The 13,434-nt window shown below is 40.5% G+C and overlaps 1 protein-coding gene across 4 annotated transcripts in view; it reads left to right on the forward strand.

Moving 5' to 3' along the window:
* AKT1 (AKT serine/threonine kinase 1) overlaps nt 1–13,434 on the forward strand; it is a 74,744-nt gene that overhangs the window by 36,609 nt on the left and 24,701 nt on the right. For all 4 annotated transcript variants that reach the window (XM_075029704.1, XM_075029705.1, XM_075029703.1 and 1 more), the window contains 3 exons: nt 3,295–3,423; nt 10,034–10,145; nt 12,935–13,082. In XM_075029704.1, the coding sequence (XP_074885805.1) occupies nt 3,295–3,423; nt 10,034–10,145; nt 12,935–13,082 (389 nt within the window). The remainder of the gene's footprint in view (nt 1–3,294; nt 3,424–10,033; nt 10,146–12,934; nt 13,083–13,434) is intronic.

Genomic DNA, 13,434 nt, shown 5'->3' on the forward strand with positions numbered 1-13,434 from the left:
TCATAAAAATATAAACTTGTTTCTTGAGAATATGCACTTTGTACATTTTCTTGATGACTGCGTTAGTGAATCTGTGTTTCAGAACTTCTGTAGAGGAACGATAGTTTGCTCAGGCTTGAATGTAAAACTATACTTACAGATAGATACCTGATTGGGAAGTCACACACCAGGCAATGTCTTGCCACTTTGCTGTAAGATGCGGAAGTATAACCTCAGTGGGTTATATGATAGAATTTATACCACAGATGCTGCAGTGTGCCTCGTATTGTCCTTGGCAAGAGTAATAATCAATAATATGTATGCTTGCCATATTACAGGATTCATCAAGCTCCAGACATGTGGAAAAAGAAGTTTAAAATCTTGTTTGCAAATTAAAAAGGTGGATCAGGAACCAGAACCAGCTAAAGCAGTGGATAAGGGAAGGTCCAAGTAGAATGGTCCTTGCAAAATGCCTGGCAGTAACAAAATGCTTGATTTTTCACGCAGAAAGAGTGAAGAAAGAGTGAGTGTGGAGGAGGATGCTATATATGTATGGAATACACCATTTTAAACACTATGCGATTAATCTCTTAGATGATGTGTTTCTAACAGAGAAACAGATCGGTGGAATAAAGCTGTAAGAAAGTATGAGAGCCAAACATAAGCATCTAATTTAAGAGGAAGGGTCTCTTGTGACAGTACAGTGTAATTTGGTGTAAAATTATGCATACTTCACTGAAAATAACCAGATAATAATTTCAGAATCTGCAAGAAATAAATGTATCCTCTGTAAATACCAGTGGGGAAGACGTGTAGCATAGATTAGGGAGTAAGGGAAATGGAACTCTGTGTCTTGCCCCTCTTCAGATATTTTTCGTCCCATCCAATCTGGATTTAGTCCTAAATGCAGGTATGATAAGGGCTATGTGATGGTTCCTGGGTCTCCTGGGTCTGCTTTATGCAAGAGAAGAAAATACCAACAAGTCAGGTATGTAACAGTGCGTTCCAAAATCGTGATGGTCTGGGCAGCTGCTTCCCCGACCTGCTTACCTGACAAACCTCTTGTCAAGAGCTCGGCTGAGCGTGCCATGTATCTTCTTCTCCCTGTAGTCACATCTGTGGTCTAATAGTAATGAGATTGGAGTAATCTCACTGATCTGGGCTGAGTTGGACTGATAATTTAAATGTGAAAGGCTTCATAATCTCCTACTGATCCCAGAAAGTTTTCAGCTTTTAATTAAGGTCAGAATTAAAAAGATGATGACAACAAAACCTTCCACATTTACCGCCTTGCTTATAAATGTTAAGGCATGACAGCTATAGGTGAGTTCTTCTGAAATTCCCAAAGCGACGATGACATTTTTGTAAACCTCTTATAGGTTAGTGTAACACTTAACAGCTGTAACAGACGTCTCTAAAAGAAAGACTGAGAAGGCTCATTCCTTTTCCTCTCATCTTTCTTGCCCTGTGCCCTGTTTGATCAGTGCAAATGGATGTTTTCTGCAGACGTGGCCACTGTTGGAAATGCGGCTCTGTGTGACTGTCTCTGCCAGTTCAGTAACTCTTAGTTTTTTGCTTTAGATTAGAAAATTAAAAGCCTAACGAGGGGTAAACAGGTGAAAGCAGCAGCTAGGGGTGCACGTGCCCGTGGCCGAGTGGCATGGGCGTTGGGGTTGCTTGTGCTTCTGTGTGCAGGAGAGAAAAGTATGAGTCTGAATGGAGAAGAAAAGACCAGCTAGTGCCCGAAGCAGGTTGAAACTGCTCTGCAGAAGGAGGGGAGGTCTGTGGGGAGAGGAAGGAGGCAAAGCAGCTGCAGGGGAGTTCCTGGGGCAGGGTGCACATCGTTGGGAGAGAAATTACTGGTGGAGGAGAGCCGAGCAGCAGGAGAAGAGGGTGTGAGTGGAGCCTGGGAGAACAGGAGAGCAGCAGGAGGTTGCCAGAGCCAATAAATCTGGAGAGTCTTTTCTTCTCACTGCTCTTGGTGGTTGTTTGAAGAGCTTGCCAGCAGATGAAACCGTGGGCACTGGGTACCAGCCGCTGCCGGGGCAGCATCATGGGGTGCGCAGGCGTGCTCCTGCTGTGGCAGACCAGAAAGAAGCTTGGCTCCTAGTCTGCTCCCTCATCCTCTCCTTGATGTTGAACAAACAAGTGGGAAACCGTACTGGAGGGAGGAGGGTATAGCTGCTGCCCAGCTGTGGGTGCTTTTTTGTGACCACTTCTTTTTTTTTAATTTTAAATCAGTTGTTGTTGGGGTGAGTGGAGTTGGAAAAGTGTGGCTGGTACCCTGGTTTGAATAACCCCTTGAGTGAGGCTTTTGTGATTCAGCCAAATAGAAACATTACTGCAGGACCCTGTAGGACCTAGAGGGCTAGCTTGACACCATCCAGGTAAAGCTATTTGAGGTTCTGGAGAGACTGCCTGAGAAGATGACAACATGGACAATGAGCAAAGGGGGAAACTGAGGCACGTTGACAAAGTCACCCAGAAGAGCCACAGGTGGAACCCCTCTCTTCCTTCCCTGAAGCCCAACTTAGTAAACCTAGTAAATAACTGAGGTTTTGATCAACTCTTTTCTTTTTATTCTACTGTTTGGAACGTGGCTGTAACACAGTCATGGAACTGTCACCTGTGCAGGTTACGCAGATGAGCAGTAGCAGAGTGTGAGCAAGGGATCTTTTCTCTTGACAAAGAAAAGGTGGAATTTTCTTCTTTGTGGTGGTTATACATCATCCAGTGTTTTCCCCTTCATATTGTGATACATCATCTTGTGTTTCATGCTAGAGATGTTGTGAGAGGAGTGAGTGATGTTATGTAACTTAAGCAGAGAATTATGTTCTTATGTTCTAAAAGTGACTGTTGGTTTGATAAAGCAGTTGACTAATTAGTAAATTACCCATTGTTTTTTAAAATACTTGCGCTGCAAAATGTAAATGAAAAAAATTTCTCCACTTGTCAGTATGAAAAATGACAATAGCAAAAATAATACATAGGACATCTGCTCTGATTTTTTTAAAACTTAAAATGCATTTAAGGCAGATGTTGCAGAATTTGAATGGAAATCGGAGTAGATGGAAGAACAAAACATAGCTGTTTACCTTTTATGAAGTCCCATTTTTATGGTTAATATCACTAGCAATATCTGATTCAGTGCCTGTATTTTTCCACTGTTTGTATCAGAATGAACTGAATGTTCTTAAAACTGTTGCTATGTCAGGATGACATATAGTTTCAATATTAAAAAAAAATAATATTGGTGACTCAGTATTTTGGGAAGTTTTCTGATGTTCTCTCCTTTTGTCCATCCTTTCTTTCCAGGAGAATACATAAAAACATGGAGGCCGCGGTATTTTCTTTTGAAGAACGATGGCACATTCATTGGCTACAAGGAACGACCGCAGGACGTTGACCAGCGCGAATCACCTTTAAATAACTTCTCAGTAGCTCGTAAGTGTTTTTACCTGCTCCCTTGTCCAGTTTGGGGTTGATGTTGTAGTCATAGTGCTGGTAAGCTGCATCAGTAACATTCAAATCTGCCCAGAGCAATGTACCTAAACACTAAATGTGTTTATCTGAGATGAACCCCCCCTGCCCCATGTTTCTCAGGAATGACTGGGATGTGGAGGTTTGATGCTCTGCTTTTTTTCGCAGGTGTTTTTGGGGGTTTTTTTTGGTTTTTTTTTCACTGTTTCTGGTTATAGAATAAAACGGGTTTATTTGTTAATATTTTGTATGTCTGTAACTCAGCAAGTTGCTTTAAAGTGAAAATTAACCCAGGCATGTGTCTCGGTACTTGGCAGGTAGGCACAGCCGAAGTGTTTCAGCCTCTGTTCTGCCACCAGATCTGGGTTCAAGTGTCTTTGACGGAGGTCAAAGTTACTTGATTGTTAGCATAAGAGAATGCAGAGGGAGTAGTAGTTTTAATGAAACACACTCAGTTTTTCCTAATTTTGAGCACAAAACCATATTTCTTCTATTACGGCCAACAAAAGGGTTTGGAAATAATAACAACTCCTAACCTCTGCACTCTGTCCTATGCAAACGTTTCCGACTTTGCTCAGGTGCTGCAGCACAGGATGTGATAGAAGACTCTGAAGATAATTTCCTTTTCTTGCTCATGTTTTTAACCTTTCGCTGTATACTTCCAGCTTTTATTTTCTCCTGTTCTTAATCTTTCCTGTCTCATGATCTGCCTATGTCTCGTTCCACCACTTAAAAATAGATCATTGTGGCACCTGTTATTAACAACGATCTGTTCCGTGTTCCTGGTGACTAGTGGAAGCGAAGCTCTGCAGAGAGAAGGGTAGGGGCTTTCTCTCTTCATTATAGGGTAGCTTGAAATACATGGGGTTCATCTTTATAGTTAACCTTTGAGCAGGCAGATTTATTTTGGAACATCCTGGGCCTGAAGAGGGCTGGGCAGCACTAGGAATTAATGCAAATGTTCATTTTTTTTCTGCTGGTAGCAACATATACCTGTTCTGACTGATGATGGGAATAAATAATTGACATCCTGTTGCCTGGTGCCTCTGTGCAGGATGCCAAGAGTGCTTTGGGGTTTTTTGTCTCGTTTTAGAGAGCGAATTGTCGTAGTGTTTTCATTTCGGTAATGACACGGTTACTTCCCTCTTTAGACTGGTATCTCTTTATGGATCAAGAAGGTAAAGAAAAGCAGCAGAGAGCCATTAATTCATAAATTAATTCAGTACTTGGTCTGTAGCCAGAGGCTTTTAACAAATGCACTTTTTGCAGGACACTTCTATTCTGTTGCTGCTGTGTTACTTATGATAATTATTTACTGCAGCTCAGCGCTAAGGAGTAAAAAAAGATGTGTCCATTGCCTTCTCTTTGTCCAAGTTGCCTTCAGAATGGGTTAACTTGAATCGGTTTTCACAACAGGAATATGGTGCTTTTTTTGGCAGATTGAGCCCATCAGTCTTGGCATTTACAGATAAACAAGTTGGTTACCATGGTATCTGAGCATTGTTGAAAGAGACAAGACACATGCCTATAGAGTAAGGTGTAGCCCCCCGTAAGAGGGATTGCAGGGAGGGTGGTGGGTGGAAGGATGTTCCTAGCAGTGGCTCTTGCCTGGTGAAGCAGTGACAGGTTGGGAAGGCCTTGATGACTGGGGGGGTGGGCCTCACTGTCAGAAATCATTATTGTGGTTTTGGGCTCACAGAAGCAGCTGTTGCCCCACCAGGATTTAATTTCTTATGTAGGCATTGGCATGCAGTGCTGCCAGCACCTGATGTGCAGTTCCCTTCTGGGTGCCCTCCACACTTGTATCATTTGGATGTGTTTTGCTCCACAAGTTTTGCCTTTGAACCTGCTCGCCTGGTACTTTCATTTGGGTTAACTTGTTGAGTTAGCATGAGTGAACTTGAGCTGCCTTTGGAGGAAGGCTCAGGCCAGAACACAGCCTTGCACTGCAGAGGCAGCCTGTAGAAACCTCCTGCCAGTGAAAGGTGGGGGGAATTTAGCTTAAAAGTTTTGTAAAAATTCTTTTTTTTTTTTTTTTTTTTTTCAAGAGAGCATGATACTCCTCCTGACTTTTTTGTTAATTAGTGAACTAGATTTTTTTTTTTTTTTTTTTTAAATGAGATGGCAGGCTGTCTGTGTCAGTCTGTTCTTTGGAAGTGGTCCCATGCTTCTGATTAAAATCTTTACCCTCTTCTGCTGTAAAATAATGTAGGCTTTTTTATCTTTGCAAGTAAAAGATTTTTTTTCTCATGAATAGGGGACTCTTCTTACTTGTAGTATAAAATTCATATTAAGTGATTTTGTCAACCTGTGAGAGGTAGGAAATACTCAATTCAGGAGAAAACAGTGAAAGAAGGTAGCATCTAATGATGGTCTGTCTTTTCCCTTAACAGGTATGAAGAAAGTATTAGCAATAAAGAGAGCATGCTTTCCATGTGCTTGACAGTCTCTTCTTTCTCCTATACCCGCCTTTTCCTTTCAGTCTGCGAGGGTTTTGATAATACATCTTCAAAAACTTGTTTCTAGGGCCCCCCATGGGTAGGTAGAGAGGCTCACTTTTAAAGTACCTTCTTCTCCACCTAATTTTCCATTTAAAATAGCCATATATCTATATTTGTAATTTAATGATATGTTTAAGGAGTTTATTCTCCCTGGAAGTAACCTATTGGTGATTTATTTAAAAAAACAAACAAACAACCCAAAACTTCTGAAGGATGGTGCCTGAGCATTTAACTGTGGTTTTTGTCGTATTTGCGTTCATGTTCTGTACCTCACCACTAGTAAGGCAAAAGGAATAAAAAAGCCTGTAACTAAATAGTTCTGCTCCAGAGACCCTGCAGATAAATAACCAATAGAGCCTGTGTTGTAAATCTGTGAGATAAGTAGCCTTCATGCCGATTGTAATCTTGGATTATCATGTATGTCTCCCTATTAGGTTATAAGCCTTTAAAACCATATAGCTGGGAAGAGCAGTATATTGTGAAAAACCACATGGAGAGAGGCTATTCCTGCTAGAAAGAAGGGATTATTTCTCCGACTGTCAAAAATGAGGGTGGACTGTGGTGGTTTTGTTGTGCAGCTGAAAACATAATTGCTCAACAATATGAGTGCTCCTTTTGGGACAGGACTGCGTGTCTGCAGTCAAGCATTTATCAGAGGGCATGAGATGGCTAGATTAGTGAACAGACTTTTTTGTCTGCTGTTACTAGGGGCCACCTTAGTCCAGGTCTGTAACTCAGGGCTCCCAGCTCCTTGCCTTTGCTATGCTGAGCTGTTTGGGGGCTAATTTATCCAGTGGTGCTAGCAGAAAAGGAGCACTTCAACATAATATTCCTGTTGGCCTATCCAAAGTTTTATTTATTCATCATTCTTCCTGCCTGATTTACTTATTTTTTTTCTTCCCATCTCCTTCCTTAAAGAAACCAAAGCAGGAGTGGGAAGGATTCTTCCTTGACGTTATTGTTTTAAGTGTGATGTCATTATATAGGGAGCAGAATCTGACACTTTCATCGAAAGTAATCTGCCTTTTACCTTAAGTGCTGGGGAAGCAAATATTGTGACATTTTAGAAAGTCACTGGGATAATACTAAGTGTCTTTCAAATACAAAATGGTAATTTACATTTGAATGCCTTAGTGTCTATTCCTGTTAGGAACAATTTCTCTGTCCTACTTACTTTAAAAGACCAAAGGCCAGGAAAGAATCGAGGCTCTTTAGAGCAATTTAAATCATTTTTAACAGGCTGCTGTTCATAGTACTTAATTTGTTGCAAATGGGAAATACTTATGTTGGCCTGTTTGACAGGAAAAACTGTCTTCAAAGTGGGGAAGTGGGTAAGCAACCCTCGGCCCGTATTTCAAATGTGAATGTTCATATAGCAGAATCCCCAACATGCCACGAATCCGAGCTGATCCGTATCTGTGCTGTGCTGTAGTGGTGCATGTTGCAGTACCCGATCACAGAAGGCAAGTTTGGTGCTTCTCTAGCTTGCCAACTATGGTGAAGAGCACAGAGCTAGTTTTAAAAGTAAGGAAAAAACCCCCTACTGCTTCATTGTTTTGTTGATAAAATCCATGCAATTGTTGTATATGGGGAGAACTAAGTGGTAGCTTCAAACTTTCTGAAACCTATGTGGTACAGCACTTTGGTAAAGCAATTTAAAAATAAAGCCTTCTGTATTTCTTGATATGTGCTGTTATGATTGAGCAGGGTAATTAGACAGCATATTGTTCACTAAACAAAACACTTCTATGTGACATACTTGAATTATAGTGGTTATTAACTGACAAATCTCTATTATTCATCTTGCTGTATGCCTTAAAGATTGCTGGATCAGCAAGCTTAACAAATATCAATGGACAGTGCTGATTTAGGGGAAAAGTGGTGATGTTTAATTGGTCCCCTTCTATGACAGAAAATGCCTTGTGTGGTTTATTATGCTGAAATTAAATGGTTAAACTTTAGAATTCATGGCTAGTTTAAATATCTGTGCTGCTACTTCAGAATACTCAATCTGAGGCACTAAATGTGAATCTAAAGTCAGTTTATTTCTTCATAATGTTGCACTTCTGGGTAAGTATAGGAGAACAGCTCTGGATTAGCATGAGGTTAGACATACTCTGATTTTCTTCTTTGAGTCTTCAGCCAAATTCAGTATCTATTAGGGCTGCATTGTGCAGGCTCATAAAGAACAACTCCAGCCTTAATCTAATCACGTTAAACAGACAAAAATGGGAGACAGAACAAACGACCAACAACAACAACAACAAAAAAGAAGAGCAGCTAAGGCAAGGTGGGCAATCTGAGAGCAGGAACGAGATATTTTGAGCTGAATTTATCAGAACAGGGCTTACTGGGCTGCGCTGGCTTGTGTAGTTGTGTTCGGCTTTCGTTGCCATTCTGTGAAAGAGGATGGAGGTAGCTGGAAGGCTAAATACGGCACTCTGCAAGCACTGCTGCGTCGCTGTGTGGAAGTTCTTTAATCTCGGTGAATGAAGGAGTGCCGTTTATCACACTAAAACCTTTTCATGACTCATTAATAAACTTTCTCTTATCTAATTGCAGTGCTTTAGTAGGATGCAGTATAACCTCAGCGTGCTATTAAAGAAAAATTAGATTTTCTTGTCATGAAAAATGTAAAGTTACTCATTGAAAAGCTTATAATTCCAGTACCAAATGAGGCATGAAATATATTGCCAAAAATACGGCGCCCAAAAACACTGGCGGTAAATATTTTATCTTGGTGCTAATTAAGAGCTTGAATTTAAAACTGAGCATTCTAAATTATCACAATAATAAAATTAACCTAACGATACCAGTGTAGCCTTAGTAACGTGCACTGTTATTCTGGCCGGATTCTGTCCTTGACTTGCACATTGCTGATGGTGGAGGATGTTCGTAGCTCTAGCAGTAAGCAGAAATTTCTTCTTGTCTTCATAGTGCCTTTTTATTTACTTGGAAGTTGATTTAGAATCCGAAGACCAAATAATAGCAAGCTTGTTGTTTTATTAACTGCAAGGAAAAGAGTTTAATATAAGAAAAAAACCCCCAGTTATCTCTCTTCCCCTCCCCCAGCCCTGCTCACTTTGTTTCTTAATTTGACATTCCTTTAACAGGAGCTGCTTAATTAGCATTAGATTTTCTATTAATGCAAATCTGAAAAATGTGGAGTTTTGGCTTCTGTTGTTATTTAATTGATTTTTCTTTTGTTTTTCAGAGCCTCTCTTTTAGTATAGCTAGTGTACCCTTAATCAGGTGCATTTTCAGGCCTAAATTTGAAGAATAAATACTTATAACATCCTATGAAGCTTAAAATAGTAGGTGTGATTTAAAAAAAAAAAATTAACGCTCAGCTTTCGAGAGAGCATTTTTATGAAGGAAGCAGTGTTTTTTGCATGTAGCTGTACTTCTGTAGCCTTTTTGGGTTGTGCTTAAATGCTAGCAATGATGGAAGCTGTTAGCTGCCTGTCCGTACAGCATCCAACTCTGCGGCAGCTGTCCCAAAGGCGTTCTGAACAGGGTCTTTTCTGGGGGTGCCTCCGCAGTTTGATATTCCCTCTAGTGTTTGAGGATTGGAAATGCTGAGTCTAATCGTCAGGTCGCTGCAAAATGACCAAACATGCTCTCTAGCAACTCCTTGAAAGCCAAGGACAGGGTTTTATGTCGGGAAAGTCAAAGAGAGGGAATGTGGGGGTTTGGCTTCAATTTCAGTGGATGTAATTGCTGCGTTATCAGCTGACTTTGTCCGTGTGCTCTGCTCTGGATGACCTTTGGAATGTAGGACCTGAGTCTGAACAGCTTCTGTGTTATCACATCACATTTCTACTTACCTCTGTGGGCAGACCAAATGTGGAGCCGTTCTAAGCAGAATTTGATTTCAGTGCTGCTTAGATGACTATCTCCCAAGCTATTTATTGGTTTCATCAACACAGTAAATTGTCTCAAGTCTCCTAAAGAAGTACTTACAGAGATTTCTATGGCTGATTAATTGCAACAGTTTGCTAGATAAGAATAAAGACAAATGATTATTTAAACCTGCTTATGTACCATGACTCTTTCTTCCTTGATTGTGGTAGAGTGCCAGCTGATGAAGACAGAACGACCTAAACCAAACACATTTATCATTAGATGCCTCCAGTGGACCACAGTAATTGAAAGAACATTTCATGTGGAGACTCCAGAGGAGCGGTATGTTTCATTCATATTTAATACATAAACTACTTGCAAAAGCAGATGCAAGCATTCAGCATTAATAGCGAGTCCTTTGCTCAAGCTCTTATTTATTGGATGATGTACGTCTAGACTGAAAAGCGACAAATAATTTTTGAGCGCCTCAGTTTTAGTGCGTGTTCCAGTATAAAAGATACCTTAAAGGGGGTTTCAGAGAGTGGATTTTGAGTAGTACTTATAAATGAAGTGTTGCTAGGTTGGGTATCCAAAACGGACAGGTGCAGGTGTGTACCAGCACACAGGTAGTTATTTCTGGAAACTTAAGGTTCATTTCTCACTGGAAATGTTGTGGTATGTGAAATGAAGGGTTTCTGACCTGGGAGTTTCTGGAAGGGTGAGCACCAGTGAAACAGAGATTCAGGCAAAGTTGAGTTGTATCAGAATACTGCCTCTTTAAAGTCTTTTTAGACACCTTGTTTTTAAAGGAAAAAAATTAGTTGTATCATTGCTGATTGCTAATGTTTTATGCAAATTAGATAATAAAAGTGATAGTTATCTGCTGCAGGTGCAGATTTCTGTTTCAGCTGTTAGGAAACAAAGCTAGGAGCATGCATCCTGTGCTCTCATCATTGGAGAATTGATCTCTTACCTCCTGAGAGAACAGTTTTCCAGCACAGCTATTCTACAACTACAGAGTATTTAAATATTTACTTGCTCTTCAGGAACTGAACTTAAATTATTCCAGTACCATTGCCCTAGGTGAAGGGGTATTTTAAAACCCTTGTCCTCCCTAGATATGATACTGGCACATGTTTATTTTTAAGATCAGCAAGTTCTACCTAATAATATTTGCTTTTTTCTTCCATAGCCTTTGCATGCCCTGATTTAAAGAAGGTTCCTGTTTATTGGTTTTGATTCTGTTACAGTGATCAGAAGAAGGTGAAATCAAATTAAAAGCAAAGAAAAAGAAACTGGTCCTTGTTTCTTTTAGTAGCTTTGTGGTCAGTGACCCTAAAGGGAGTGAATAACAGTTTCCACTTGGGGGAAGATTGTGTTTCAGCCTTGTTTTGTTCCCTCCTAGCCAATTAAGTCAGCTTTGTGACACTTCAGGGCTCGGAGTGTTAGTCACCTTTGTTGTGTACGCTTGAGACATAAAAGCTGAAGGTGAAATTCTGGTCTCCCAGAAATCAAAGAGACTCATTTCAGGAGGGCTGAGATCTCAACCAAGTCAGTAACAAATCTTAAAAAAGATGTGAAGGTAGATACGCCTTTAGCTTTCTCTGTGCCTTTAAAACCAACGTTTCTTTTTTGAGAGAGATGGAGAGATAAAAACACAGAAGAAAAAGTTCTTTTTGTAATCGTTCTGAATATGAAAAATGACTAGTAAACAAAAGAATGTGTTTATGGTGGTAAATGAAGTAGTCTGTGCTGGGAGTATAGGGAGAATGTGCAGAATGTTTAGCATTACCTTGCTGCCCCAGACAGGGCTGGATAGTGCACGTTCAGACAAAATCCAAAATAAAAAATGCACAGGGTGGGAAAGACCTTATGTGTAATTGGTGCAGGTTTTATTAGAGTCTTATGTTGGGTACTTTTTCCCATGGACTTTGCTTCCTCTGGGAAATGATCTGCCTCTTCCATCTGTCACAAACTGAAATTCACATGTTCAGATACAATTTTTTTTTTTTTTTTCCCCTTAACAATTTCATAGAACCAGTGAAAAATTTGACATTGATTAGGATGGCATGGCTTCATTGCAGGTTGTATATAGAGTTGTTCAGCATTGGCTACTTCTGTTCCTGCCATAGCAGTGGAGTATTTTACCTGTGGTGTCCTTGGGAGAAGAGTTTAGCCAGGGCCCAGAAAATACCAACTAAACCACTACATCCCGTTCCCCACAGATACAAAAGATAGTAAAACATGGTAAATTCACATAGTCCACTGAACATGTCTTCAGCCCCTGTTTGTCTTAAAGCCTGTCCCAAAACCCCGTAAGCCCTTACAAGTTGGATGCTTTACGTTCAATAAATTTGCAGTGAAATGAAGGCCAAGAACTTTCACTTCAGTAGTTTCCAAAGGTGCAAAATTTCCCAAAGGACACTGGAGTGGAAATGGTGTCCATGGGAGTCAAAGGGGTCAGTATTAGAGTACCCATTGCTGAAACAGCTGTGGAAACTTGTATGGTAACCAAGACCTGTGCCCAAGATAAATTGTCACTGCTTTTGCTGACATTCTGTGAAAATATACACAGGAATTGCTGTATTTCTGTCATCCTCTTTACAACAGAGGAATAACCTAAGTATACTGGGCTTTAATACCTTCTAGAACACCCCTTGCCATTAAAATTCAGGATATATGTGCGAAGAGGTGGCATAGTGCCCCCAGCAGTTGGATATATGTGTTTCAGTGCACCATAAGAATGGAATTGCTTTGTGCTGCATGGGAGCCTTTTGCTTTTTGGTTTTGGCAAGTCTGTTTTTGTTATGTAAATCTCTGTATCACCAGGTCATATCTTGAGCTGCTCACTGAATGCCTATTAGAAATGCTGTTGTCTGAAAAGCCTTATACTGTATCCAGACTGGGAGGACTTCAGTTGTCTCTTGTTTCTAGTACGATTAATAAAGATGTATGTTAAAAGTGCTCTTAAAAATGCATTTTCATAGTGCTTGAAAATGCACATAATTCATTGTATGTTGCATTGATGCATCAAAGAACATTAGTTACTCTGTATTCTTTGGTGACTCTTGCCATGGCAGACGGTAATCCAAAGTCACAAGTAATGAATGTCTTTGCTTATATTTTGCCAGGGAAGAATGGACAAAAGCCATCCAAACAGTAGCAGACAGCCTCAAGAAACAAGAGGAAGAGATGATGGATTTTAGATCTGGCTCTCCCAGTGATAATTCAGGTGCTGAAGAAATGGAAGTTTCTATGACAAAGCCAAAACACAAAGTGGTAAGTCAGCGTAGCAGGAATAACAGTATTTTTTTAGGTCTTCTTGAATGTAGACAAATAGCCATCAATACGCATCTGTTCCCATAACAATCCACAGTTGGTTGTAGATGTAGCTTCTGGAGGAAACGATTGTCTGAGCTGAGCAGGTACCAGCTGAGCTCTGTGCTGAGCAAAGCCTGTCTGGGTCCACTGGAGTTCTGAGTTCAGATGTCCTTACTGGATGGCTTTCAAGGCCAACTCACTTCTGGGTTTGGTTTGCCTATTTTTCTGTGGTACAGAGCCTGAAATCATAGCTCCTGCTGGACCGTGTGACTGTGTAAACTCTTTGCAGGCTGGTGCAAAGATATTCCAG

The sequence above is a fragment of the Buteo buteo genome, chromosome 6 (assembly GCF_964188355.1).
Source record: "Buteo buteo chromosome 6, bButBut1.hap1.1, whole genome shotgun sequence".
Classification (NCBI taxonomy): domain Eukaryota; kingdom Metazoa; phylum Chordata; class Aves; order Accipitriformes; family Accipitridae; genus Buteo; species Buteo buteo.